This window comes from Stenella coeruleoalba, assembly GCF_951394435.1.
Source record: "Stenella coeruleoalba genome assembly, chromosome: 4".
NCBI lineage: Eukaryota > Metazoa > Chordata > Mammalia > Artiodactyla > Delphinidae > Stenella > Stenella coeruleoalba.
Genome location: NC_137149.1, coordinates 125,259,232 through 125,286,065, shown reverse-complemented (window position 1 = coordinate 125,286,065; position 26,834 = coordinate 125,259,232). Strand labels below are relative to the sequence as shown.

The window sequence follows — 26,834 nt, the reverse complement described above, 5'->3', positions numbered from 1 at the left end:
AAATCAGAGACACTGGACTTCAGGGTTTCTGGCTGAAAACGCACCCAAGCGCTCTCCTTTCTCTCCAAGATAGTCCACGCGCCTTTAAGAAGGAAACTAACTCAAGCAGTTGCACTGTGGACTCTGGGCAGAAGTGATACGGTGTGAACTAAGTATCGTGAACGAGAAATGAGGAAGGGTGGCGTGTAACCTGAAGGAAAGGCATGTTTTCTGGTAGGGAAGAATTTTATGAAGATCTAAGAGGGTGGAAGAGAAAGAAGGGACTGCGACATGACTGTTCTGCTTTGTCTGTTTCCTCTGGGGAAGGAAAACGACACTTTCCTTGAGTTTAATAAGACCGAGCTCTCTTTCAGTTCAGAGTCTGCTGAACTGGTACATGAAAAAGCTAGGCCATTGAGAATTTTACTTACTAGCTCCCCCTAAAGCAGAGCCAATGACCCTTGGACCTGGAACGGACCGCAGATTTGGTGGTTTTCAAACAGTGTCCCAAGGAACCAACCCTAGGATAAGTTTCTGGGGTTCCAATAAATGTCGGTTTCCAATGTAAGCTTTTAAAATTATTGAAACTAATTTAAAACTTTAAAATGTGGACCCTCAGCTCTGTTATATATAAAATGTCAACTCACTGGAAACCACTGATGGGTTAACTTGAGTTAACAAGTTAATTCAGTTTTGTGTATCACTTGTGATGCAGTTCTCCCTGCCTCTTAGGAGTGGCAGAGTTCTAGTAATGTGTCATTAATAAGGAAGTGCTTGGCTATACACTAATCTTTCCAAAAATTCAGGCCTGTGCATGTTAAAACTGTACAGTTATGGTACGACTAGAGTCTATAGGTATGCCTCAAATCAGGCTTTCTCAACCTCAGCACCACTGACATTCTAGGCTGGGTAATTTGCTGTGGGTGACCGTCCTGCAAACGGTAGGACGCTTAGGAGCATCCCTGGTCTCTACCTACTAGATGCCAACAGCACTTCCCAGTCGTGGAAACAAAAGTTTCTCTAGACATTGCCTTACTCTCCCCTGAGCACGCCTCTGGTTGAGGACCACTGCCTTAAATTAGGTGCCAGGGTAGTTTCAAGCGTATCTGCTTTGGTGAAGCTTCTGATCGTGGCTAACAGCCACACAGAAATATGTAGATAGACACATATTTGGTTCTGTTATTTATAGAGCACAAAATATGGGCCAGGGAGTATGCTGTTTCCTTGGATTAATTTATCTGATCCTCTCAACGACCCTCTGAAGTAGTTACTATCATTATCTCCATCTTGTGGGTGAAGAATCTGAAACTAGCAAGATTAAATAAACTTCCAAATAACGGTTAACTGAGTGATAACCAAGTAGCTAAAATAGAATTATCGATGGCTTTAGTACCTGCTGAAAGTTTGGGGTGCTTTTGTCTGCCCTTTATTATGATAAGGAATAAGGGCAATTGCTAAATATTGTCAGCTTTGAAGCAAAAACTTTTTATTATTGTACTCTTCTTTCAAGCAGCTGAATACATTTAACTAAAGGGATCCTGAGATTACAAGGTGAATTGTTAAAAATCTTATCTCATTTGCCACAATGTCCCTGTGTAAATGGTATTTCTTGAAGCTGCAATCAGCAAAATAAATTTAGAAATACACTAGATGCTTATACTGCTGTAAGACCTCATCTTAGCATAACACTAATTTCATGTGTGTGGGAGTATCACTTAGCAACTTTTTTCTAATCGCTGGACTTTTAAAATAAATAAATATAATACATGAGAACCTAAAAACTAAAGTTAAATTTAAAAATACATTAAACTACATCTTCTTCGTGTTTTGTATATTGAGTCTGCCCTTAAGATTTTGTTTGGAAAAAAATGGGTTTAATGTTTGAAAACCAACCAACAAAATGAAAACCATTACTGTTTTCCACTCCCTTATTTTACAATAAGAAAACACAGTCTCGGAGAATGATATGACCTTTCTAAAACCACACAGCTCATTCATGATAGAATCAGAGTCAGAGCTCAACTCTCCAGATTACAAACCAGGGCTGTTATAACTACCCAAGGTCCCTTGTAAGTGTATGTAAGGATGTATGATCCGTCTGGGGACCTGGGATTTTTTTGACAACTTGATGCACTTTGGGTGAGAAGAAAATAAATTGCCTTCAGAAATCATAAGGAAAGTCGAGATTTCATTAAATAATAATTAATAACAGTGAAGCCTATTATATTCAAATAGAAAGTTTAAAACATTAGCTAAATATTTTCAAACCTTGCTCTCTCATAAGGTAAACTACTCAATTGGCCTTAAGTAGTTTTATACTTAGTGTTTAGCGGAGTTTTAACCATCTTATATTTCTCATTATATTTCATTATATCTTTCATCCGCACCTGAGCTAATCCTTGGTCACACTTCAGTGTCTGTGTCTGCAGACTAGGGCCGCGCAGGTCCCCTGTGACAGCTACTGAGATTATAGACAGAGCGACAAAGGGAAGACAAAAGAGCCTTTGGAGCAGGGAGGGTAATAACGATAAGCAGCGCCACCGAACTTTAAAATAAATAAATAAGGCTTTTCTCCGTGAACGAAACTACTAGAAGCCGCACATAATAAGCAAGAGCAGCTATCTGCTGGAATCCACTTAACAGACAGGATATCTCCCTTGTCAAAAGCAGGAAGGACCAGTCCTGGAAAACCGATCAAGCCTCTAGCCGGGAGGAGAGGGGAGAGAAAACTGCATTTGAAATTCACGCTATTAACACATCCAAAGAATGAGCTGTAGGAACAGCCGTGGAGTGATTTGCATGTAAGAACAGCTTGAGGTGACTTGAGACTGGAAAAAAAGAAAGCCTAAAGATTGGATCATATATTTCCAACACTCTTCAGGGAAGTCAGTGACCATCTGCCCCAAATGACATCTGCTCTTGATCGTTACACTTGTCATTTTAAATGACTGTACTGACATTCTGGTTCATACATTGGTATTTTAATGTGTTTTTGTCTTTGTGGAGCACCCAGTGAGTCTGAGGCACTCTGGGCGTTGCAAGGAGACTGCAAAATGGTCCTCATGGTCCCTTCTGCCTGCAAACCCACCCCTTTTGCCATGTGACTCCACGGCTCTTCCCATCAAGAGGTGGAGCAGATTATCCCACCCTTTGAATCTGGGTTGAAGTGGCTGGATTTGGTCACTGGAATGTGGTGGAAGTGATGCCGCTGGACCAGCTTTGAGCCCAGCCTCCTGGAGCACTTCTGCTCTCTCCTTTGGAAGCCAGCTGCCATGTGGGCGAGCCCAGGCTAACACACTGAAGGATGGGACACCCTGGGGGACAGAAAGAAGCCCTCCCAGCTGGGACCCACGTAGACCAGCCATGCCCTGGCAACCTGGCAAGGTGCTGCAGATGGATGAGTCAGCCCAGAAGAGACCAGGAAAAGCACACCGGTCAGCCATGCCCAACTGCCAGTCCCCAAACTCGTAAGCTAAGTAAATGGCTATTGTGTTGAGCTGCTAAACTGTGGACCGGTTTGTTACTTAACTCCCTGTGTGACCGACTCTAGTTCCTAGATTTGGCCCCAGAAGCTGAGGTCCCGGCCAACGCCAAGGTGCTCACACCCTTTGAGGCTCCCTTTGAACAGCCTGTTTTCTTCCCATGGACCACCTCTTTCTTCCGTACTCTTTATGGCACTAGGAGCTGGTTGTGACTTTGTAAATCTTTTTTTTTTAAAGTTAAATCTTTATTTATTTATTTTTGGCTGCGTTGGGTCTTGGTTTCTGTGCGAGGACTTTCTCTAGTTGCGGCAAGCGGGGGCCACTCTTCATCGCGGTGCGCGGGCCTCTCACTATCGCGGCCTCTCTTGTTGCGGAGCACAGGCTCAGCAGTTGTAGCTCACGGGCCCAGTTGCTCCGCGGCATGTGGGATCTTCCCAGACCAGAGCTCGAACCCATGTCCCCTGCATTGGCAGGCAGATTCTCAACCACTGCACCACCAGGGAAGCCCTTTAAATCTTTTTTAAGTGAAGTAATACCACATCCTCTGAAAACCTGCCTCCCAGAGTGTATATGACTAATGGAATACCTTTCTTATCATCTACCACAGAATACATTGTGGATGATACAAAGATAAGGACATTATAAAGGAAACATCATCCCCTGCCGCTGCCCCTCCCCCCCCCTTAGCAATCTGAAACATAGTTGAAGAGGCAAGGCTAAGACACGAGCAGTAATGCAAGGATCAACGTGGATGTTAAGATTCTAAGTATCATTGGAGCAGGCAGTAGCGGTGGATATCACAGCAATAAGGGGCAATGTTGCTAGAAATTCTCTACAAAGATACAGAACCACTGGGGGTCAGAGGTGCATTAAACTCGTTATTTTGTGGGGTTTTTTGGGCCACACCGCACAGCATGAGGTATCTTCGTTCCCCGACCAGAGATCGAACCTGTGCCCTCTGCAGCGGAAGCGCAGAGTCCTAACCACTGGACCGCCAGGGAAGTCCCTAGTTATTTTGGTTTAAATAACATTATTAATTCTTTTTAGAACCCCCCTCCCCCATTTTACCTAACAGGAGGAAGATTTATGGAACTCCATGGTTCCAGTGACCGGACTCCTGGAACATGAGGGAAGGCAGGTAAATGGAAATGGGGGGCAGGGGGAGTGAGTACCAGCTGGTGAAGACTCAGCATTTTTCTTGAGAGGAGTGGGGATACCATTACTCAGGAGAAGGAAGCCAGGCAGGAGCACAACCTGATGCCAGAGGTATCAGAAGAGTCCATTTACACCTTGGAAGCCTGGCGGAGGGGAGGGAGGGTCCTGGGGTGGAGGAAGCATCCGGGAGAGAGCTGGTGGGCCAGGAAAGGCCGCCCTCGAGGGATGGATTGTGGGTGTATTTTGAAGACACACAAAAATTTAACCAGATTAGTGACTGAATTAGCATGCATTAAAAACGATGTCATGGTTTGAAGCCAAGGAAAATAAACAGTGAAGCAGACGGAGGTCAAAAGACAGTTCACTCAATTGACAAAAAAAAAAAAAAAATTAGGTAATAGCTTATTAAGTGGTTAGGAGCCAAGCTTCACAGTTAGGCAGCGCTGAATCTCTGCTCTACCCCTCGGTCGCCGAAACCTACTAAGCCTCAGCTTCCTCAACTATGAAATAGGTTTAACATTAACAGGGCTGTTGGGAGGGTTAACTGAGAAATTGGCACCGCCCCTGGCTCACTGGAAACCCATTTGATTAGTAATAAGGTAAGGCTCAGGATAACAATAGTAGAAGTTGTAACAGCAGTAACAACAGTAGTGAGTGGAAGAAAATGTACTTCTGAGGGAAGGAAGAAAATGACCTGGATTCAGTTGTGCAGAAACATAGAGTTTGAACCATTTTCCCAAGAGTCTATCAAGATTAAACAACCACTGTGCAGACAATTCTGGAATGAGATGAGCTCTATGCAGCACGGTGAGGAAAGAAACGTCTGGATTCCAGTGGCAACCCTTCTAACACTACTGACTTCCAGTCTTGGTTTCCTCAACTACATGCTTGTTACGAGCCATTGAAGACACACGGTAACTGGCTTTACTGTTACTACTCTATCTGCACTAAGCAATGCCTGAAAAGCCCACAAGTATGAGCACAAATTCCGGTGGCATCTAACATACGACGTTCAGAGAATGGCTCCCTTGCTGGGGACTCTGACTCTACAAAAACAAGGGCAGAGAACAGAGCTAACTTCCAGTTTCACCACTTCCTTACTTTGTGATTTGGGGGAGGGGATGCTGGAGCCTGGCTGCCTGGATTAGAATCCCAGTCCCACCATTATTAGCTGTGTAAACGTGGGCAAGTTTCTTAACCTCTCTGTTTTCATCTGTACAATGGGAATACCAACAGTATCTTCCTCTCGGGTTGTTATGAAGTTCAAACGGGTTAAACAGCAAGGAGCAGGCACTATGTAAGTGATTGTTAAGGAAAAATCATAAACAATGAGTCAGTGTCACAAAGTCTCCATCCCTGGAGGCCTGAGCACGTGAGTGTGTCACTCCAGGTCCCACTTTCTTGTTACGCCACCTGCTCCCTTCTGTGACTCAGATCAGCCCTCAGCCCGTGGAGTAGCAAGTCACTGAAAAACAGGAAAGAGTCACACTCTCCCTCTCCTACGGATCACCCACCAGGTTCGGTAAATCCAGGATTTCAATAGGACATTCGGGCTGCCTGCACACATGAGGGCCCACAATGTGGCTTCTGACACCAGGAATTTTAGTCAAGTGATCAGTGAGTGCCCATCATGAGAAAAGCCAGGCAGGGTTAGAAAAGGGCCCAACTGAAGATACAGAGGAAGACTGCCAAAAATAAACCCACTGGGGGAAGGCACACTTGGGCGTGGGGAGGGCCCCAGCTAATGGCACCAAAGCCTGAGGGCGTGAATGGCGGAAGGCCAGCACTTCCTTGGTAGAAGGATGCTAAGATGTCTGACAGAAAGCCAATCAGAGCCATCCGGTAATAAGGATGCCTAGTTAACGGGCGTCTCCCGGCCCCCTCCTTCTTCAGCAGCACAAACAAAGGTATCACAGGATAAGGAGCTGCCCTTTACAGACAAACCGTAACTACAGATGCATAACATTATGGGAAAGAGATGAAGGTGGCAGAACAAAGGCCCACGGGAAACCGCAAGATACAACACAAACATTCACCAGCTCCCCTTCGTTTATTCAAGAGAACCTTTGCCATTTTACCGCTGAGCTCCTAACACATTCGAAACAATTCAGCTTGGACCCATTTGCAAGTCACTGTTTTCCGAAGTCCACCTCTCACGGTTAAGATGTTTCGGCCCCAATTTTATGAAATTAATAGAATATGGGAGACAGGATACATTTTTTGGGCCAGTTTCCAAACTAAAAATAGTTGAAATGACTTGTATCTTTTATTTTCAAAAAACCAAGTACAAAAAGATAAAAAGATATTCCCAGCCAACAACTGAGGTGCCAAGTTTCTGTCAACTGCTTGGTTCTAATTTGGAGAGTTAGACTTAAATGTGATATCTTGAAAAGTGTAGTTTTCAGAAAGAGAAATGATGTAAGCCCACAGCAGGCAACTTTTAATCAGGCGTCTAATGATGATACTCCCAGTTCCTAGATGTTCTAGATGAGTCTCGAGACTTTCTAATTCTAACTGGAGAACATCAAGATGCTTCTTTTAATTCTCCTGTCATGTGGCTCCACGAGGGAAAACATGGGGCTGAATGACCATGACTCACCCAGGCCTCCAGTTCATGTTAACCTTGACCTATAGTGAATGCCTCAGACCCATCCCAAACCACCAGGCACCTTTTCATGGTCTTGGATAGAAAGTGAGGGAAGAGAGTTGCACTGAAAAACTATAGGTGCACTGAAAAAACAACAAACACAAAAACAGGTACCAAATTTATCTTCCACATCAGTGGTCCTTAGTCCTGGCTGCATTTTAGAATCGTTTGAGGATTTTAAAGAAAACACCAATGTCTAGGGACTTCCCTGGTGGTCCAGTGGTTAAGACTTTCACTGCAGGGGGCGCAGGTTCAATCCCCGGTTGGGGAACTAAGATCCCGCATGTCACGCAGTGTGGCCAAAAAAAAAAAAAAAGAAAAAGAAAACACCAATGTCTAGGTCTAGGTCCTATCCTAGACCAACTGAATCATAATTTCTGGCAGTGGGGTTGGACCCTGGCATTTAAAAAAAAAAAAAAACTCCCCAGGTAAGTCTAATGTTAGTCAAGGTGAGAACTGCTACTGGATAAAGGAGAGAAGGTGCAGAAACAGTAGGAATTTAATCTCCTCTCCCCTGCATAGCCCCAGTCACGCGGCTACTGAATCCCTTGCCCTGACATGCGACAGTCTGCATCTGCCTTTTGGCTCTCAAGAAAGATCGATGCAAATATGCAGGGCTGCAGCCCTCAAAGGCCTGCCTCCTAGGCTGAAACTTGGAGCAGAGTTTGCAAAATTATCTTTTCCAACAGCCCAGAAAGCCAGCAGCAGGGACTGTCCCATCCTCTTCCCTGAATCAATTATGGTGCTGAGCCTGGAAAACCTTGGTCCTAGGGAACAAGGCTAATCTTGAAGGACGAAGGAATGTTAAGTGTGGGCTCAGGCAGAAGAGTAGACGGTTCGGGGAAGGGGTTTGATTTCACAATCACAGACACTAGGAAATCTCAAAACGGGGGTAGGGAGGGAAGGATTTAGAGTCCTTTTAAAAGAAGATTCCAGGGCTTCCCTGGTGGCGCAGTGGTTAAGAATCTGCCTGCCAATGCAGGGGACGAGGGTTTGAGCCCTCTGCTGGGAGGATCCCACATGCTGTGGAGCAACTAAGCCCGTGCGCCACAACTACTGAGCCTGCGCTCTAGAGCCCGCGTGCCACAACGACTGAAGCCCGTGCACCTAGAGCCTCTGCTCCTCAGCAAGAGAAGCCACCGCAGTGAGAAGCCCGCGCACCGCAACGAAGAGTAGCCCCCTCTCGCCGCAACTAGAGAAAGTCTGCGCACAGCAACAAAGACCCAACGCAGCCATAAATAAATAAAATAAATTAAAAAAAAAATAGTAAGCATCCTTTACACATTTATAAGGTTTAAAAAAAAAAAAGAGGATTCCACCAGTGATTTTTAATCCAGTGGGAGCAAGAAAGACTCCCCTTAATCACCAAGCAAGAAAGAATCAAGTGTTTTCCATCTCTCTTTTGGAAACAAGAAGGTATGGACACGCTTGAATTTGCCACTGTGCTCCGGTTCTGCAGACTGTGATGTGGCTGGCACAGAGACTCCCAGCCCCCGTGTCCACAAACAGCTGCACCCTAGAGTCCCAGCAGGTGCACACACAGAGCCCAGCTCAAAAATTCATGGCAAGAACAATGGCGCCGTTATGATGCCTAGGGACAAGGCCTGATGCTAACCCGACATCTGATAAGGGAAAGAGCTAGAAACTCAGGCACAGCTCCCCGGGATCTGGCCTTGTGGTCCCGGGATCACAGTCACAGACACAGCCAGGTAGAACACCACAATGACGGGAGCTATCAATTCTAGAGCCTGACCAACGAGAGAGTGAGTGGAAGAAAAAGAAATAAATAATGCCTCCCCACCTCTGGAAAATGTATTCCTTTCCTTTTCCCGTGGGCTGCGTTGCCACTGTCACCAAGTTTACATTTACATCCAAATATGCACACACACAAAAAAATTACCAATGCATCTCACTCCCCGGTGACTTTGTAACAGGTTGCTAGGTAACAGTGCACACAAGTCAGGTTTCAGGACCTCTAGTAAGCCACCATAAAATAGCTGCGCGGGCCTTCTGCATAAACAGCATGCATTTGTTATCTGTTTTCTTATGCCAACTGATCAGTCAGTAAATACTGCGACTGCCAAACCCGTAAACAAGTCCCCATCAATAGCCGACTGAGAAAACAGATCACAGTATAAGGCCTGGGTGCACAGTTTTTCACCCCAACCTACCGACTGGCTTCTCCTCTTGTGTTTTTCCTGTCTGCAAGCCTGGCTCCCAGAAGCCACAGGCCTTATCTTGTGCTCCCTGAGACTGGGTCTGGGGCTAATTACAGCCTGATGCCGGGCACTCACAGCTGAGCTCAGCAGGAATTGTGTCCCATCAAACCTTCCTCCACCCCCACTCACCTTCCTCAGGATTAAAAACTTTCTGGAGTCCTGGAGTAAAGGGAGTACCCTCTTCCTAAGAGTTACTAACCCCATCCTGAGTTTCCCCTGTCTGCTAAGTAAGGAAATGTCCCCGTTTGTTTCTAAGCTATGCTAAGTGAATATGCTATTGCATTCCTTGGGAAAGTGCTAGAAGAGCCCAGAAAAGGGGCCCTTTTTGCTCTGACATTGGTGGGAGAGACCATCAAAGAAGAACCAGAGATCTCCCAGAAGTGAGAACTAAAGGATCAGCAGCGAAAGGAAAACCAGAAGCCTGAATTTCCCCCCCATTTTCAAAAATGTTTAAATACAAAAAGCAGAGTCTCAAAGATCACACGTCCCCCTAGGTTGGGATACAAGAGGAGAAGACAAGGGAAGACCATTCTTCACTGCCACGGTTGAATTTCTGACACCCGATCATTTCCGGTGTAGGACGAGCTCACTCATCTTGCAGGGTGGGATGCCTCCCTGTAACATTTCCATCTCAGTTCTTTCTGCGGTGCCTCATTTCCATCCCCTGCCTTTCCTCATTTCTCCCAACCAGCGCTGTGCACTCCTGAGGGGCAAAGACCTGGGGTGATGGGGACATTCCAGAAGACCTGACTGAAGTGTCACTGAGCAAAGGGACTTCAGAGTGAAGCAGAACCTCGAATTCACCTGGCGATGACATTTAGTGAAATGCAACTCACAGTCCATTTAAAGGAAGGTGGTGACCAATTATTCTCCATTTAAAAGGGTATTGTCAATCTCCAAAGAGCTGAAATGGCATTTGGAAATCATCCTGGGGACTGCCATCTTCACTGAAAGATAGAACCAATTCTCAGCCGACCTTTCCCCACCCTCCACATCTCTTTTAAAATTTAAAATCAGACATTAAAAAATATAATGAGTAGCAGCACAGACCCACAACATGTTTTCTCATTCCAAAACGTCAGGGAAAACAGCGCTCCCTCAGCATCTCTACACCCCCCTCATTCAACTCCACAACTTAAGGAATTGAGGGGAAAAAAAAGAAAAAAACTAAAAGAAACATCATGCATAATTTGATGGTGAAAGTGATATCAATTAGTAATAAGTTTTGAAAACATACTCCATCGTTTTTCTAAAAGGCACTGGGGCAGTTGCAAAAGAATGTTTAAAAAAAAATTTTTTTTTTTAATTACACTTTACATGAGGTACCTGGAGTACTTATGTTCATAGAGACAGAAAATAGAATAATGGTTACCAGGGGCAGAGGGGAGGGTGGAATGGGGAATTCTTGGTTAATGGGTACAAGGTTTCAGTTTGGGAGGATGAAAAAGTTCCAGAGATGAATGGTGGTGATGATTACACAGCAATGTGAATGTACTGAATGCCAAAGAACTGTATACTTAAAAATGGTTCAAATGATACATTTCATGTTAGGTATATTTTACCGTGATAAAAAAACTTTCCATTAGAAAAAACAAAATTTAAAGATAATTTTATCAGTTGCTCAAATTTTAAAACTCTATAATTCCTAATAGTAGTCTCTGTGTACACGTCCTTTAAAAATCTTTTAAAGCAAGGCAATAAAGAACTCGAATAACACAAAGCAAGATGACCCGTACAAGCACTTTAAAGAACCCAACGGAGAGACAAGTTAAAATGACTCAAGGTCACACCAAGAACTGTCACCAACCTGGCTCACGCTGTGGCCTGTCCCCCACAACAAGAACTCATAAAGGGGGAAAACCAGAAAGAAATCAACAATCCCCGTTGTTTTCAGACCCAAACCACAGCCACGCCTACTTCCAAAGGACTGCAAAAAACAAGTCTCAAGGAGAAAATGTATGAGCGTGCAGACAACTGGAATCTCAAGCGATCTTGAAATCACTTAGTCCTACCAGCTCATTCTATAGATGAGAATACTGGTAGAGGGATAGAGAAGAGAGAGAGAGAGAGGACAACCCTCTTCAAGTACCTGACAGCTTCATGAGAAAATCAGACGCCATCTTAACAGAGATGTCCTGGCTGAACAATGCGGACGCACTGTTGGCTGCATACTCGGAGGGCTCTCTCAGCTTCGTGTGGTTGGCCGGCCTGTCGGTAGCATTCAGAGTAAAGGAGGTTGGCAGGCCATTATCTTCCTTGGGCTCCTCCTTCACCAGCAAAGGCGAGACGCCAGCCCCACCCTGGCTAGTCCTCTCTGGAGTGCTGGACGTCATCATGGTCCCCACTAGCTCTGTCCCTCCTCCTTCCCTTTGCTGCCCCAGGCAGGCACTGTCACTGAGGTGGGGAGATCCCTTGACATCGGGGTCTGGGATCTCCTCCTTCACCTTGGCTTCTGTCCTCAGGAAGTGCTGATGGCAACGCATGTGGAGTTTCAGGCTGAAGTGACGGGAGGAAGTGAAAGGGCAGAGCTGGCACTGAAAGGTCTCTCCCCGGTCCTGGTGCTGATGAACCTGGCGGAGAAGCAAGGAGAGTGAGCTAGCCACCGTGTGCTGATGCAAAACGCCCTGCTGTACATCCGCGCTACTCAGCAACAATTTCCTCACGGTACAAAGGGCCGGCCCAGGGAATCTCATCGCTAGAGGAGCACTTCATTATGTGCTTCAGGTCGTGAGGGCCATCCCTGAACACAAAGCAGGTCCACGCTGGTTAAGAATCCATTAGTAAAGCCATACTCACGACTGAGGATGCTGTCTGCCAATGGAGGCCGTCTGGGGTAGAATCCTCCTAATATTCTAGTCATCCCATCTCGGTTGATGTCTTCAGAGAAAACATTATAAACCCAGCACGATTTGAACTTACATACTTACTAGTTGGGGGTCAACAGAGGTAACCTGTCAAGTAATATAAATACACTGCGGGGACCCAATTATTACCACCCAGAGAATTAGTTACGTTTTGCAAACATAATTTCCATTTTCAAAAATGCTTCTCCAGGTAATTAAGAATGCGGAAAATAATGCCTCCAGGGTATTCCCATTTCACAGACAGAGAAACTGAGACCCCAAAGCACGTGGCTAGAGCAAAATGACATATAAAGGAAGCAGAGGGGGACAAAAACCAGGGGTTGATGCCCACCAAGCTGTCTCAGCAAGATGGAACCAGTGTTTCCAAACGTGGTTCTGTCTGCAATGAAAGAATGCAGACTTTTAAACACAGTTCCAGCCTGGCCTGCACAGTACCTGTAAAAATGGCTAGAAACCTTTTTTTTACTTCCTGTCACAATCAAATTTAGTGCTTGAAAAAGTGAGGAAATCATTGCATTGGCCCGAGCTGGCAGGTGCTCATAAGCTTGTAACTTCCCCATTCATCTCTGCCAGTGTACTTCAGGGCTGACCTGCTCCACCCTGCTATTTCAGGACTGGCCCTCCCTTGAGTAGAAACTGCCAATGGTGGAGATTTGGGCCAAGAGATTTGGGGAGTTGTGTGATTTTGGACAAACGAGTGGTTGGAATTCAAAACCCAAGTCAAACCGACCTCTCATCTTTGAGCGGTGATCTAGGCAGGATTTGAATCCAGGTCTGAGGAAGGTTAAAGGTTAAAGATTCCTTAATCCACTGGGCCACCTGGCCCCTCTGCGCGGGTTTCCTTTCCAAGAGTGCAAGTTTTACTACAGCCGTTTATGCGTTCTGAGTGCAATCCAAAAGCATTATTCACCAGCCAAAACATACTTTTAAATAATGTTGAGTGACCAACAAAAGCAAAGAAATTAAAAGTTAATGGTGAGATCCTGTCGCTACAGCACCCCACTGTGGCTTTTTGAAAAAAACAACAGAAGAGATTCTGGGTCCCCCAAAGCCTGAATTTCTCCACAGAAATAACCGTATACACTTAAATTCAGTTACAGCAAAGCCGTGCTCATTAAAAGGCTTCCCCTCTGCAACCTCGGGAGGGGCTGGAATGGGGGGACACACAGTCTTGGTCACCAGCTGTTAACTGTCTCTGTTCTTTCTCAACAAAGGGACTTCACTCTGGAGCGGAGCAATTCATTTACTTTCTCACTCACAGAATCGGGAAGATTCCCCACCCTCTCCTCCAACCAGTTCACACAGGAGCAAGCACCTTGGGGGGGGGGCCTCAGGTCACAGCCCCAGGGGACCCTGACAGGTGCCAGCCACAGCTCGCCCCGGAACCAGGTGGCAAAGGTCATGAGGCTGAAAGCTTCCGGCGTCCCTGGGAGCAGTGCGGTGGGGCAGATTCCATTTCAGGAGTGTCCTGACATCTATTGCCCCGGGAGAGGACAGGAGCTAATCCAAGAACAGAAGCTCCGGAAGCAGCTTCTGGAAAAAGGAAAAGGACAGAGCCCATGTTCTAAAATCAAACAGGGAGCCCTGGATTCAAAAGCGTCTGTGCCCAAGTCCTGTATGCGGTTCCTCTTCCACCCGATACTGGCCTGGCTGTATTTAGTGGCAGAAAAATGAGTGACCGTTGAAAAGAAAAACAGTGGATGAAGTGTTGACGGTCACACTTAGAATTTTATTAGAGCTAGACCTTCCCGGAGGGGCGAGAGCTCGCATTTGGCCTTGGAGGGAAGGCTCTCCCCTGCTCTCCCGACAGAAAGGGATCATCTGTACTCTCTTTAGCCCGACATCAGCTTAAAATCCCCTCTTGGTCGGCTACTGTCAAGAAACACTTGACTAAAGCGTGTCATTCTTTCCAGGTCCCATAGAGACCTGCTTTCTGCAGGTCATCCTTCACAGAGAGAGCCTGTCACCACCCCAAGAGGTGGGAAGTATAAGGGCTACTGCATCACTGGGTCTACCTCCTGGTAGCAGCTGGACAAACACGAGGACACTTCGGGAAACATCTCCACCTCACTGAGGGGACAAGGCAGGCCGGGAGGGGGCTTACCTAGGAGTCAGCTCCTTAGCTGGCAGGCCTGAGACTAGAAAAAGTCGGCGCCCTGACCCTTGCCTATTTCTTGCCGTTTCTTCACCCATGTTCCCGATCTCAGCCCTCCTCACCTTCTCTGTTCAATTTTAGCTTATGAATTCCGCATTTAATTCCTGTACGCTCGCTCATCCAGGAAAGTTGTAAAAGACTTAATGGAAATCTAAGATAACCCCGAGGAAGCTGGAGGCATTTACAAGCTCCTTCCGCAACAAGCCATAAAAACATTTGCGTGATATATGGAGGAGGAAAGGCAGGCTTTCAGAAAATTGTACAGTGCCTGAACCCAGTAAGTACTGTAGTTGTTGAACAAATAAAGTAGAATCCCGTTCTTCCTTAGGTAGCTTTATGTAATCAATATAGAAGGATACAGATTAGGATGATAATGGTTATTTCTGCGTGATGGGATTAAGGGCCAGTTTCAGATTCTTTTTATCAGTTTTTCTAAATTCTCAACACGAAAGCTATGTCATGAAGAGAGAAAAGCAATAAAATTTAGAGTAATTCTTTCATGCCATGTCATCGATTTATTTCTAAATGTAAATATATATTCAGATGGCTTTCGGATAATAATTACTACAGTAGCTGCATTTATTGCGTGTTTCTCCATGCTGGGCATCATATTAAGTGCTTTGTATCTGTTATCTCATTTAACCCTTATAACAAGTCCGTGAGATAGATCGTATGATTATTATCTCCACGAGCGGAAACGGAGCCTTGGAGAGGTTAAATGATTCACCCAAAGCTCCGCAGCTACTGAAAGTCATGGAACCGAGATTCTAACTGAGGTGTTTTTTTTTTTACCACACAGTTTGAGATCCTAATCTATAGGCTATACTGCCCCTACTTCTGAGGTAGGACTATCTATCCATCTCGTAGCCTCTGGTGCACAGAGCAAAGAATATGTATTCCTAAGGCCACAGCTATTATGTTTCTCTGTAGACTATGTTCTCAAAATCTACCAAAATGAAAGTATGCCTCATCAAAATTAAATCATGAATTCTTTGATCAAAGCAAAAAACACGGGCCCATAAGTGAGGTGGAGAACAGAAAAGAAAGCGGACACCATCTGATGAAATTAAACTTGCATAAGCCCCTCTCACACTCCCCTCCTCAAAAGCTCAACAGGTTAGGACACCATGAGTTTGAAGAAAGTAGTCATTTCACACCACTGCTTTATTGTACTGGTTATTGATTTGTTCTGAAAGCATTCTAAGACCCCACGACCCACAGAGCCCTGGCTGCTCTCATCTGCAACGCTGTCATGGCCGACGGTCTGTATCATCAAGGCACCCAACTCATCTCCCTGTAGTTTCAGGGTCAGTAGTTCTTGCTATTGAAAACCCAGTTTGTTTGTTTTTTTCCCATGGGTTTATAAATAGGTTGTTTTAAGTGACCCTGAGCTGAAAACAGGCTTACAAGGTGTCAGGCCAGATGCAAGTTTTCTGCTCACTGAAGCTTTAAATTTGCCAGAACTGATTTCTAAACACAGAGTAGGACACGGTAACAAAAACAAATTTTAGTTTTAAAGGCATTTCTTTGGAAGGCTCATCCTGCTAATCAAATCCACTTTGCAGGTGTAAAATACAAGATTTTACGCTGGGAAGAGTTGACAGAGGATGAGAGGGATGCAAGTAAAACACTGAGTCAGCTCAGTAAAATTCAACCAACCAGAACCCCTGGTTAAATGGATTCTGAAAATGAAGGGCCTGCTACTCCCTGGAGACAAAGGCAAATGGTAGAAAACAAATTATATCATGGCTTTAATTTATTTTTTTAATTTTCCAAGCAATTTCCTAAAGTCAGTAGAGGTTCTGTCTGATCATACATTTTTAGATCCACAATTCTAAACAGTGATTACTGATCTATTCAGAAGGATAAGACTGCAACATTTTGAAAAAAGCAAATACCTCAATTATGTACACATGCTCTTACGGCAGGAAAGTAAACGCTTTATAAGTAATGTCAACAGTGAGACAATATTGCAAACATCAGTGAAAATGATGGTTATTATTATTAAGGTGTTCAACAATAGCTATTGAAATGAAATAACCACCACTGAACACTTCTGTGTCAGATACTTTGCTAATACCTCCTTAAATATTAATGATATCCCTTTCAGATGAACATAATCATTCCCACTTAACAGATGAGAAAATTAAGTCTAAAGACTCATTTGCTCACCACTTAGCTAGTAAGTTATACAATAAGATTTAAAGGCAAGCCTGTCAAATTCAGAAGCCATGCTTTTTTGATCTCTTGGGTTTCCTCTTTGCATTCCTTAGCATTAATAGGGTCTGCTAAAAAGACTGCTAGATGACTAAGTTTCCCCCCAGCTCACATAAGAGTGACACATAGTCTAGTCAATTCCCTATATGCTCATTACAGGCGCAAGCCCCCCAGTTGCTCCTAATAGGACACTGAAAACAACGTCTTTAGATGTTTGCTAAGTGTGATCCCAGGAATTATGACGGCTCAAACACTGTCAGCCTCAAGGGGACTCAGTCTTGTCAGGAGTGGCCCTCAAGTCTCCCACAGGGTGAAAGTTAAAGCCCAGGTGTCTTTCAATGTCCTCACGCTCCCTATAAGATGTCTCTGGGTGTGTAAGCTGGACGGCAAAGCAACAGCAGAAGAGGGCATTCCTTCCAGGAAGGGGGGCAGGTCCAGCAATCCTTCCTGAGCCCGTCTTTCCCTGCTTCTTGCTCTTCCCCAACTTTTCCTCCTAGTGCCCCAAAATGCATCACCGTGCAAGGCCAGTTAGGCTGTTGCTTCCCAATAGGAAAGGACGGTTCTACACTACGTATATTATTTGGATACTGAAGCTGCTCTCTGCTTTAAGTTCTGGGTTGTCAGATGGACTTGAAGACGCTTATAATGAAATCCTTTACAAGATCCTTTGCAATGGGCTTCATTTGCATTGCAATCTACCTTTCAACACGGAGCTCTGGGCATGGATTTGAGCAAGGGCCCGGGCTGTGCCTGCCTCTCCGTGAGGCCCGTCCGCAGGTGGCTTACCTTCATGTGGGATTTGAGATTGTCCTTGCGAGCACACCGGAATGGACAGAGCGGACACTGATGGCTTTTTAAACCCGTGTGAATCACCATGTGCCGCTTCCAGTAACTCTTCCTTTTTATAACCAAACCACATATGGGGCACTGGAAAGGTTTTCCGCTTTCCTCTTCTGAAGCTTGGAAGAAGGAGAAAGACAGGAAAATTAAGGAAAACAAACAGGCACATTGCGTCCAGCGCTAATTCACATGCATTGCTCTATAAAGAACACTAAGAAGGAACTGGGGGGCTTGAGGGGGTTTTTTGTTTGGTTTTGGGGTATTTTGGGTTTTTTGGGTTTTGGGGTTCTGTGGGGTTTTGGGTTTTTTTGTTTGTTTGTTTTTGCTTCGTCTTGTTTTGTTTTTTGCCATTCCAAGACTTTATATCTATGAGGAAGCTTTATTACTGCTTTTCTTCAGGTAGAAACCCACGTTCACCTCATTACGTCCATCTGGGTTCCATTTTTTTAGAATCTGATCAACCTGCCTGGGGAAAGCCCTGCTTCCAGAGGCCATCCCACACTTCGGAGGGCATCTGTCCCAGCTCAGCCCAGAGAAGACTGGCTTCAGAGCCTTTGTTTCCTGAAGGAAACTGCCAGACTCAAGTTCACATCTGAATTCCTGAACTTGGAAAAGGGTAAGAAATAAAGACAAGTCAAATGGGACGGAGAACAACACCACAGTGAAAACCAAACAGCCGTCATGAACCTCACAAGCCCAGCTCCAGTGGAGACAAATTTCAGGCTCCTACTGCTGACTTGTTTAGTTTCGGCTCCAGCAGATGCTGCTGCCAATTTGGCCATCAGGGGGTCTTAAGGTCAGGGGTTGTCACCCTCTTGCTTCTGTCCCTCGGGTGGCCACTCAGATGCACTGCCCTCCTCTGCACAGAGACTGGGCCCCACCACTCACTTTGGGAAGAGCTACAACCGGGCAGCTGCCAATGCTTCCATTTTTCAGGAAATCCAACAAACCAACTACTTCCTCCAAGGAAAGCAGAGATCACTCTCTCCTCCACCAGCCCCCAAGGGGAGGGTGTCCATTGTGACACTGTGTTGCTACACATCTAGTCCATCAACTTATACTGCTCAGGGCCACACTAGCCTCTGCGATTTAGGGATATAGGAAAACGAGTAGAGTTAAGGACACAGACTGTCTGTTCTTAATCATGAGGAATCAGGAATATTTCCAAACTGATTAAATAAGTTGTAATACGCCCATGAAATAGAACATGAGAAACCATTTTTTAAAATGAACTAGATCTATAGATGCTAATATAGAAACATGTCCAAGCTATTACACTTAGTGGATAAAGCAAGAATTGAAACTATGTATCTAGGGAGATTCTATTTTTATTTTCTAAAAAATGGGAATCAATTGCTTCTCAGACCATTAGGTGAAAGGTTGGTAGGGGACTTTCTAAAGGATGAATCAAGCTGACAACACCTAAAACCATTCATCTCAACAGCACTAAAAATGGGACAGACATTGTGTGCCATCTATGAAATAGTCTTACAAAATATTTAATCAAGCTTCGACATAACTAGTAAATTTACTGGAAATACAGGTTGTTTTTTAGAAATGTTAAACACACCAAGAGGGATGGAATCAGACAAATTCAGAATGTGGGACGTTCTGTAGGACAGATGACCCAGTTTCTTCAACAAGTAACTGGCATTTTAAGAAGGGAAGAGGTTATAGATGAAAAGACACTTAAGAGACATATAAAGCAAATGCAAGGTGTGAAGCTTCTCTTGCTCCTGATTTGAACAAAGCATTATAAAAAGACACTTTTGAGATAATTAAGAAAATACTGATTATAGCCCGGGTGTTCCATAATATCATGTAGCAATTGTTGATCCTCTTAAATGTTGTAATAGTTATCGAGGCTATTTGTTTTTAAAGCCCTTATATATATGTAAATATTTACAAGCAAATGAATATGAGGTCTGGGATTTGCTTTTAAATACTTGAGCACAAAAAGAAAAAAAAGAGGGGAATAGGAAGAATGGGATGAATAAATGAAACGAAAGAAATGATATCTTATTTTTAAAAAATGATAGTTTATTTGTATGAGAATTGTCTAGAAGCGTACCCAGGAAAACATTAAGCAGTTCATTTTAAAGCACTGTGGATTAAAGGGAAGGGGTCACGGTGGGAAACTTTTGTTTTCATTGTATATTCGTCTGTACCATTTGAATTTTTTAATATACACATTACTTTCATAATTTTAAAAGGAAATATTCCCAAGTGTAAACTTTAAAATAATCATAAAATGTATTCATGGAGTCAACTGAATCTCCACATGCAAAGAGCCACTTAAAATGGATGGAATCAGAAGAGTTCTGGAATAAAGTCGGGGCACTCCCAAGATGCCGTTTTTACAGGTGTAAGCAATATTGGTTAGCTCAACCAAGCACCTGGAAAGAGAATCCTCTACCTGAAAATATACCCTTCAAGTCTGGAAATTCTCCTTGTGATGTGTTCCATCACAAGTATTTCCTTTTTTTGATTGGGGGATGGGGTGGGGACTGAGGATTTCCTTTTACTTTAGGAAAAGCACACTTTGCAGAGGTCTATAAACACGCTTTTTATAAACCCACACGAGCTTTCCTGCTGTGTCTCGTTGTTGGTTGCCTCTGCTGACCTCTCCTGACCTATCCCTAATTCGGCCTCTCATTTTCTATCCTGCATTGTCATTCCCTCTGCTCTGATATCCTGATCACAAAGATGACATGTTGACCAACAGATTTGAGAGAAAAGACTGAATCAGGCCCCTAGGTGAGATTAGTGTCATAAGCCAGAGGGGGGGAAATGATGACGATGTCTACTTGGGGTTGTAAGAACATCAAAGTAGGCTTCCACTAATTCCCATCTTCAGGAAGTATTTCCTACCGTCTAAACCCTAAATGGCCTAATTTTACACGATTGTCTGGGAGAGGAGAGAAAAACTGAGATGTCCTCCACTGACCTGAGATTTCCTTGCACATCATAGGAAGGCCATCAAAGGCCATTTACTGACAAGAGGAACACTGCTGGCTTCCCCCAGACAACTTGCTTTGCCTAATGTGATCTATAGGCTTCCTATTTTTTCTGATGCCCTCCCAGCCCCTACCCTAATCACCTATTCGACATAGCAAATGGATCACAGACTACATACACTACATTGAACCCTGCATATTCATATTTCATATAAATATATTTTATTTGGGAGCTATGCTTCCTGAGCTTTAATTAATATCAAAATATATATGCATCGTGCACAAATTAGGGTGTCCTTGGATTGACTGGGAAAAAAGAATTCAAATACTCATACTGAAGAGAAACTAACAGCAAGATAGGTGGTCAAATAGCTACACTACTGTAACTGTTTGACATTTTTAACTGATCCCTGCGGGAAAGGAAGACAGAAGCCAACGATCAAAGTAACCAGAATACAAAGATCAAGTTTAAAAATTGGCCAGTAACTTCCCCTGGTAATATTTGCATTTTTATTTATTAAAAAAAATTCATATTTTAGTAGGATGCCCTCCACACGTATACGATGTTGTTAACTGCTTTAGAGAAAGGCGAAGTAAGGATGGACTCTATTTTGTATGCCAAAATATTTTCAAGGAACGGATAGCTGTAAATTTCACTCAAATTTCGAGCCTAAGGAAATAGGACCACTTCCTCAGAATGAACCACACATTCTCGAGGCAACAGGATTGAAGTGTTCATAATTTTACCTAGTTTACAACTGTCCAATGAACAACTTCCCCCAGATACACCACTAGTCAGTACCACTGCAAACAAAACTAAATTCCACCAAATGCTACTAGACCTGGTGGGATGGATAGCTGCTAATTTGCTCCCTTGGAGAAAACATTTTCTCTTTATAAGCAATAATATTATTGGAATAAAAAGCAATACTAAATGTGTGTAAAAGGCCTGTCATGCAGTAAATGGAGGCTATCCGTAGTAGCTATGGTAAGAATAGTAGTGACAATAAACTCTTCCCTCCAAAGCAGAACGCTTACCACCACAGCAGATGTAAATTTTTTTTAATTAATTTATTTATTTTTGGCTGTGCTGGGTCTTCGTTGCTGCGCGCGGGCTTTCTCTAGTTGTGGCGAGCGGGGGCCACTCTTTGTTGCAGTGAGCGGGCTTCTCAATGCGATGGCTTCTCTTGTTGCAGAGCACAGGCTCTAGGGCTCACGGGCTTCAGTAGTTGTGGTGCAAGGGCTCAGTAGTTGTGGCACACGGGCTTAGTTGCTCCGCGGCATGTGGGATCTTCCCAGACCAGGGCTCAAACCCGTGTCCCCTGCATTGGCAGGCGGATTCTTAACCACTGCGCCACCAGGGAAGCCCCCAAGCAGATGTAAATTTAAACAATTAACATCACATGAGAAATATGTAGCTCAGGGCTTGGCCCAACATGGCAGATTATTCCTGGAGCCAAGAGGAAATAAAATTCAGCAGCAATCCACTGTGCTATTCAGGTAGGTCCAGCTCAGCCTGTGCAGAACTCTGATGGCCAAATTCAGCTCAGCAGGGGAAACAGAAAGATGGAAAAGATGGAAGGAGAAAAGAAGAAGGGAGTGGAGGCAGGAACTGGCTAGGGCAGAGCTGGAAGTCCTTACCTAGTGTCTCTAGCATCCAAAACAATGCTGGGGACCAAGTACAATTCAGTCATTGTGTGTTGGGCCATAATGAACGTAAGTGGAAGGGGCTGGGTCGAGAGAGTATCAGAAAATGAAACATGGGCTGGAAATGGAAGAAAAAGGTCCAGGAAGCTGCCAGTAAGTCCCAGCGGAAGTATGTTAACCCGAGAGCGCATGCTTTTCACAGAGTATGCCCATACACATCTTGAAAGAATGAGTATATAAACCATGATGATCACATACTTATAGAGATGTTCACATGCTCATAGCTCACTTATTTTCAAAATGAATTATGGAGCAACTAATGTTAACAATGCATGGAGTGTGACTACCTCATTAAGAAAGTACAATGATATGTGTCATCTGTTTACAATGGACAGAATCTGTCCAAGGCAGAGAGACAATCTTGCAGAAGGTTTGACAGGGAATTTTAAGAAGCAACATATTTCATTCAAAAACAGAAAAAGTTTTATTTTGAGTTGATAGACAAATAAAGAAAGTAAGAGCAAGGAATTTTAAAGCGGGGAACAGTCTTGGAGGATAAATTCCGAGCAGTTCAGTGTACAGTTGAGGAAACTGAACTGAGATTTATGCTTAGTATGGTCCCTCTGCTCATTAGTGGAAGGGTGGGGATGACAGCCAATCTCTTCATGTCCGGTTGGTGCTCTGCCCCATTGTCTATACATAAAAACTTCATTGGGTTAAAAAAAAAAAAATCATGGAGGGTTTTAACTAAATCGCTGTAACTCAAGGTAGGTAATTTTTTAAACAAATGTAATTGTTTTGTAGGCTTTGAAATCAAACTTTGCCTTGTTACATCCTAAGTGGCAAGGTAATTTGCAAGTGGGTCGTTTCCGCAAACAGACCTTTCCATACACATCGAAGGAGTTTAAGACGCCAGGTGGCCCTGGGTGTGTTTAATCCCTGCACCATCCGTCCCCACTCTAGGCCCACTAACCTACTAGTGCGTATCTCCGTAGGATGAGCCATCATCCTCCTTCCTAGCAATATACATGGATTTAACATCTTTCCATGGAATTTCTTGGGCATGTCTCTCAACTCCTATTTCAGGGAAACAAAACCTATGTTGGCAATGGATGTCACTGGGTCTTTCTGCTGTTACTGACATCAAGATAATCGATGCATATTTTAACAACTGGTAAGCATTCAGTAAAACTAAGAGAGAAGTCTGATATCTTGAAGCAGTCTAAGTTTAAATCACTGGGGAAATATAAGTGAGATCGGTGACAGATAGTTCTGAATCTTGATTAAAAAGTGAATTTTCTAAGGAAGTCCCTCTATGCCATCATCCCCAGATTACGGCTCTAATAACGATGGACCTAAGGGGAGTATCAGAAGAGGTGACCTGACTTTCTGGACTTTCTCTGCTTTTGCAATAATGTTAATAACATCTCATAAACAGGGATAAAAACAGCAGCCAGAAAACCGTATCTATTGACCCAGGAAATATTCTTAGCTCTCAGCTATATGAGACCAGCTTGCTTCTAAGCATATTTAAATTTTACTCAGGAAAATAAGATGCTTTGGAGACACTCTCTCGGAAACTCACCTAATGATTTCTTTTAACCAGGAGCCTGGCATCCTGGGAATCTTGTCGGGCTTCTACAAGAAACTTTGTCTTTAAAATAAAAACCATTTATTTTGTTCTGAGCTGCAACAGAACAGTAGCTTCAAAGAGAATTGAGTCAATGTGTGACATTTATCTTTAGAGCAAATGGACATGATCTTCTGTCTATCGTGTCCCCTTTCAGAGGAGCAGTGTCACATGTGCCGGGGCACAGGGTCACATGAAAGAAACCTCCTCCTCCAGTGTCACCTCTCCTTGCAGGGGGAAAGGCTATCGAGTGGTGGACTCTTTAAGGAATTAAATACACCATGACCTGGCAACAACCGAATCCTGTTCAAAAAAGACAAATAAGGGCAGACCTAAAAGACACTTTCTTTTTTTCATGGTTTGGACTTCCCTTGACCTAAAGAAGGTTAAAGAAATGCTAGTGTCTAAATGACTCAAGACAGGACTGGCTTTTCTAGCGTATCTCCCTTTGTAACTCCAGAATCAACTTTATGTGCCCTTTCTGCAACATTCTGAGAAACAGCTTTAAAATGTAAAGCCCCACTTGAAATCGGAATGGTGTGTAACTAATTTCTGTGGTTATTATTTGTTTATTTAAGTAGTAGGCAACAGGAACCCTTTCCCTGCTGTGAGGAGTCAGTCCACCTGCCTATTTTGAATTAAACTAAGATTTCTTTCTGAAGTAAAGGAAAAAAATAATCACGAGAACTGTTTAGAAGCATGGGTGACAGCTCTCACTGCATTCCCATAATGCTTTTTAGGTAAAGTCAAGTCACATCCAAATCCAGCCCCCAGGTGGCCCTGAAACCAACAGTACCGTGTGGAGAAAGGGAGAGGAGGCGGCAGACAGAGAAGACCCACCTTCCCTTCCACTCCTCAGATTCAAAAACCAGTGATTCAAGTGACCCCAGCCAAATTATCTCTCCATGGTACAAAGTAAATAACAAAATCAGATATTCTATCAATTCTTAACCCATAATCCAGTTAGGATGCTGGGAGGCGATGACATTCACTTTAAGTGAAAAGTGCACAGAGGCACCCCCTCTCCTATTTCCAGTCCATGCAATAAGGTACAGAACTTGTCCACCAACCTAAATGTCCATCAACTGATGAATGGATAAAGAAGATGTGGTGTATGTATATATATATATATATATATATATATACACACACGCACACACACACACACACACATACACACACACACACACACACACACACACACACACACACACAATGGAATATTACTCAGCCATTAAAAAGAACGAAATAATGCCATTGGCAGCAACACGGGTGGACCTAGAGATTATCATACTAGGTAAAGAAAGTCAGACAGAAAGACAAGTATCACATGATATCGCTTATATGTGGAATCTAACTTATTTACAAAACAAATAGACTCACAGACATAGAAAACAAACTTATGGTTACCAAAGGGGAAAGGAATGGAAGGATTAATTAGGAGTAAAGGATTTATAGATACACATCACTATATATAAAATAGATAAACGACAGGGATTTACTGTGTAGCACAGGGAACTATATTCAACATCTTGTAATAACCTATAATGGAAAAGACTCTGAAGCTGTACACCTGAAACTAACACAATATTGTAAAGCAACTATGGTTTAATAAATAAAAGTTTTAAAGAAACATAACTTGAATTTAGGATGCGCCCAGATGGACACACAGGGGATCATTTCAAGAGCCCTCGTGTTTCTCTTTGCAGCGATCTTTTCTCTTGCGTGAGTTTTACAAAATGAATGTTTTGTTTTGTTTTGTTTTTTAATGCAATCACTCAGTCAATGGAGCCACTTTGCCAAGTCTTGGACTGTGAACAGAGGCATGTGGAAAACAGGGGACACAGGTCCCTGTCCATCAGCAAAAGGGGTGGCAGAGCCCCATTCTGAGAAGTTCTTTTCCCTCCTCTTTCAGTTGGAACATGTTCATTGATTCAAATATTAAGTGTTTCAGCAACAGAATAAATTCAGTAAAGAAAAAAGAAAAAATCAATTTCGTATAGATCTCCATATTCAATCCCGCTGAGAAGCCTGTGGAGGTATGGGCATGGATTAAGTGCATTTAAACCAAAAAGGGAGCACATCTCATCCCTAGAGTGTAGATCCTACAACGAAACAGGCAAACAGTCTGTCGCCCACCCTGGAAGCTCATGACCTTTCTCCCATCTTCACGTGCATCTAGTCACTTGAGTGAAAAGATCACACTTCACAACTATTGCTGGTTACACCCAAGACACTTGAAAATGACAAAGCCATTAGAGTCTGCCGTCAGGAGACAGTTTTATCAGTTCCCTCTTTCCAAGCCTTTAGCCAACTAAAGTTTATTACTAAATTTGTGTAAGCTTTTCCTAGTAACTAATGTCCAGGTGAATTTACAGGAGAAACATCATTAATACAGTTATTTAATAACCAGATGGAGAATACTTATAAAGTGACATTTTACACAGATAGCCATACCTCTCTTTCTGCTGCTACCCCAAATGAAATTTCTATAAACCAGGAGTGATTTATTCCCTTGCAAAATTACCCCACTCCCTCTGCTTGTCCCCCTTTTCCTAATTTTAGCCATTTTTCTCTTTATTTCCCCAGATGGCGAGTGAGAAGTGAAGAGTAGGGAAACTCAGAATTGATCAACATTCCAGGATTTTACTGACACTTCAGAAACCCTGGACTGAGCAGTTTGGATCACTTAAAGAGTCATAAAAGTTCCACATATCCATTTGCCTAGTTCTGTTCTGCTGTTTACACAAGTTTTCCAGTAATTATAATGAGTGCATATAGCTCACTCAGCAATTTAAATGGAAATTTGTCATAAATGCATCAAACTGATGTTAGCTGTGATTGTTCAGTCAATTATTTGCCATTCTAAGCCCCTGTCATCAACATGGCTGCAAATAATCAAAAGTTGGCTAGACGCACACAATGGCAGCGTTTCTACTGATGAGGACACACATGGCCCACTTCCTGTTCCAGTCTGGCAGGATATCCTCAAGAGACATCCGAAACTCCATATATCCATCTCTGGGGCCCTGTACTTACCAT

General features: G+C 43.6%; 1 protein-coding gene across 1 annotated transcript in view; it reads right to left on the bottom strand.

Annotated features, from left to right (window-relative positions):
• Positions 1 to 26,834, bottom strand: part of ZNF827 (zinc finger protein 827) — a gene marked incomplete at its 5' end in the record, with an annotated part of 180,073 nt that overhangs the window by 114,532 nt on the left and 38,707 nt on the right. Inside the window, 2 exons of the mRNA XM_079919486.1 lie at positions 11,572 to 12,052; positions 17,505 to 17,677. Coding sequence (XP_079775612.1) covers positions 11,572 to 12,052; positions 17,505 to 17,677 — 654 coding nt within the window. The remainder of the gene's footprint in view (positions 1 to 11,571; positions 12,053 to 17,504; positions 17,678 to 26,834) is intronic.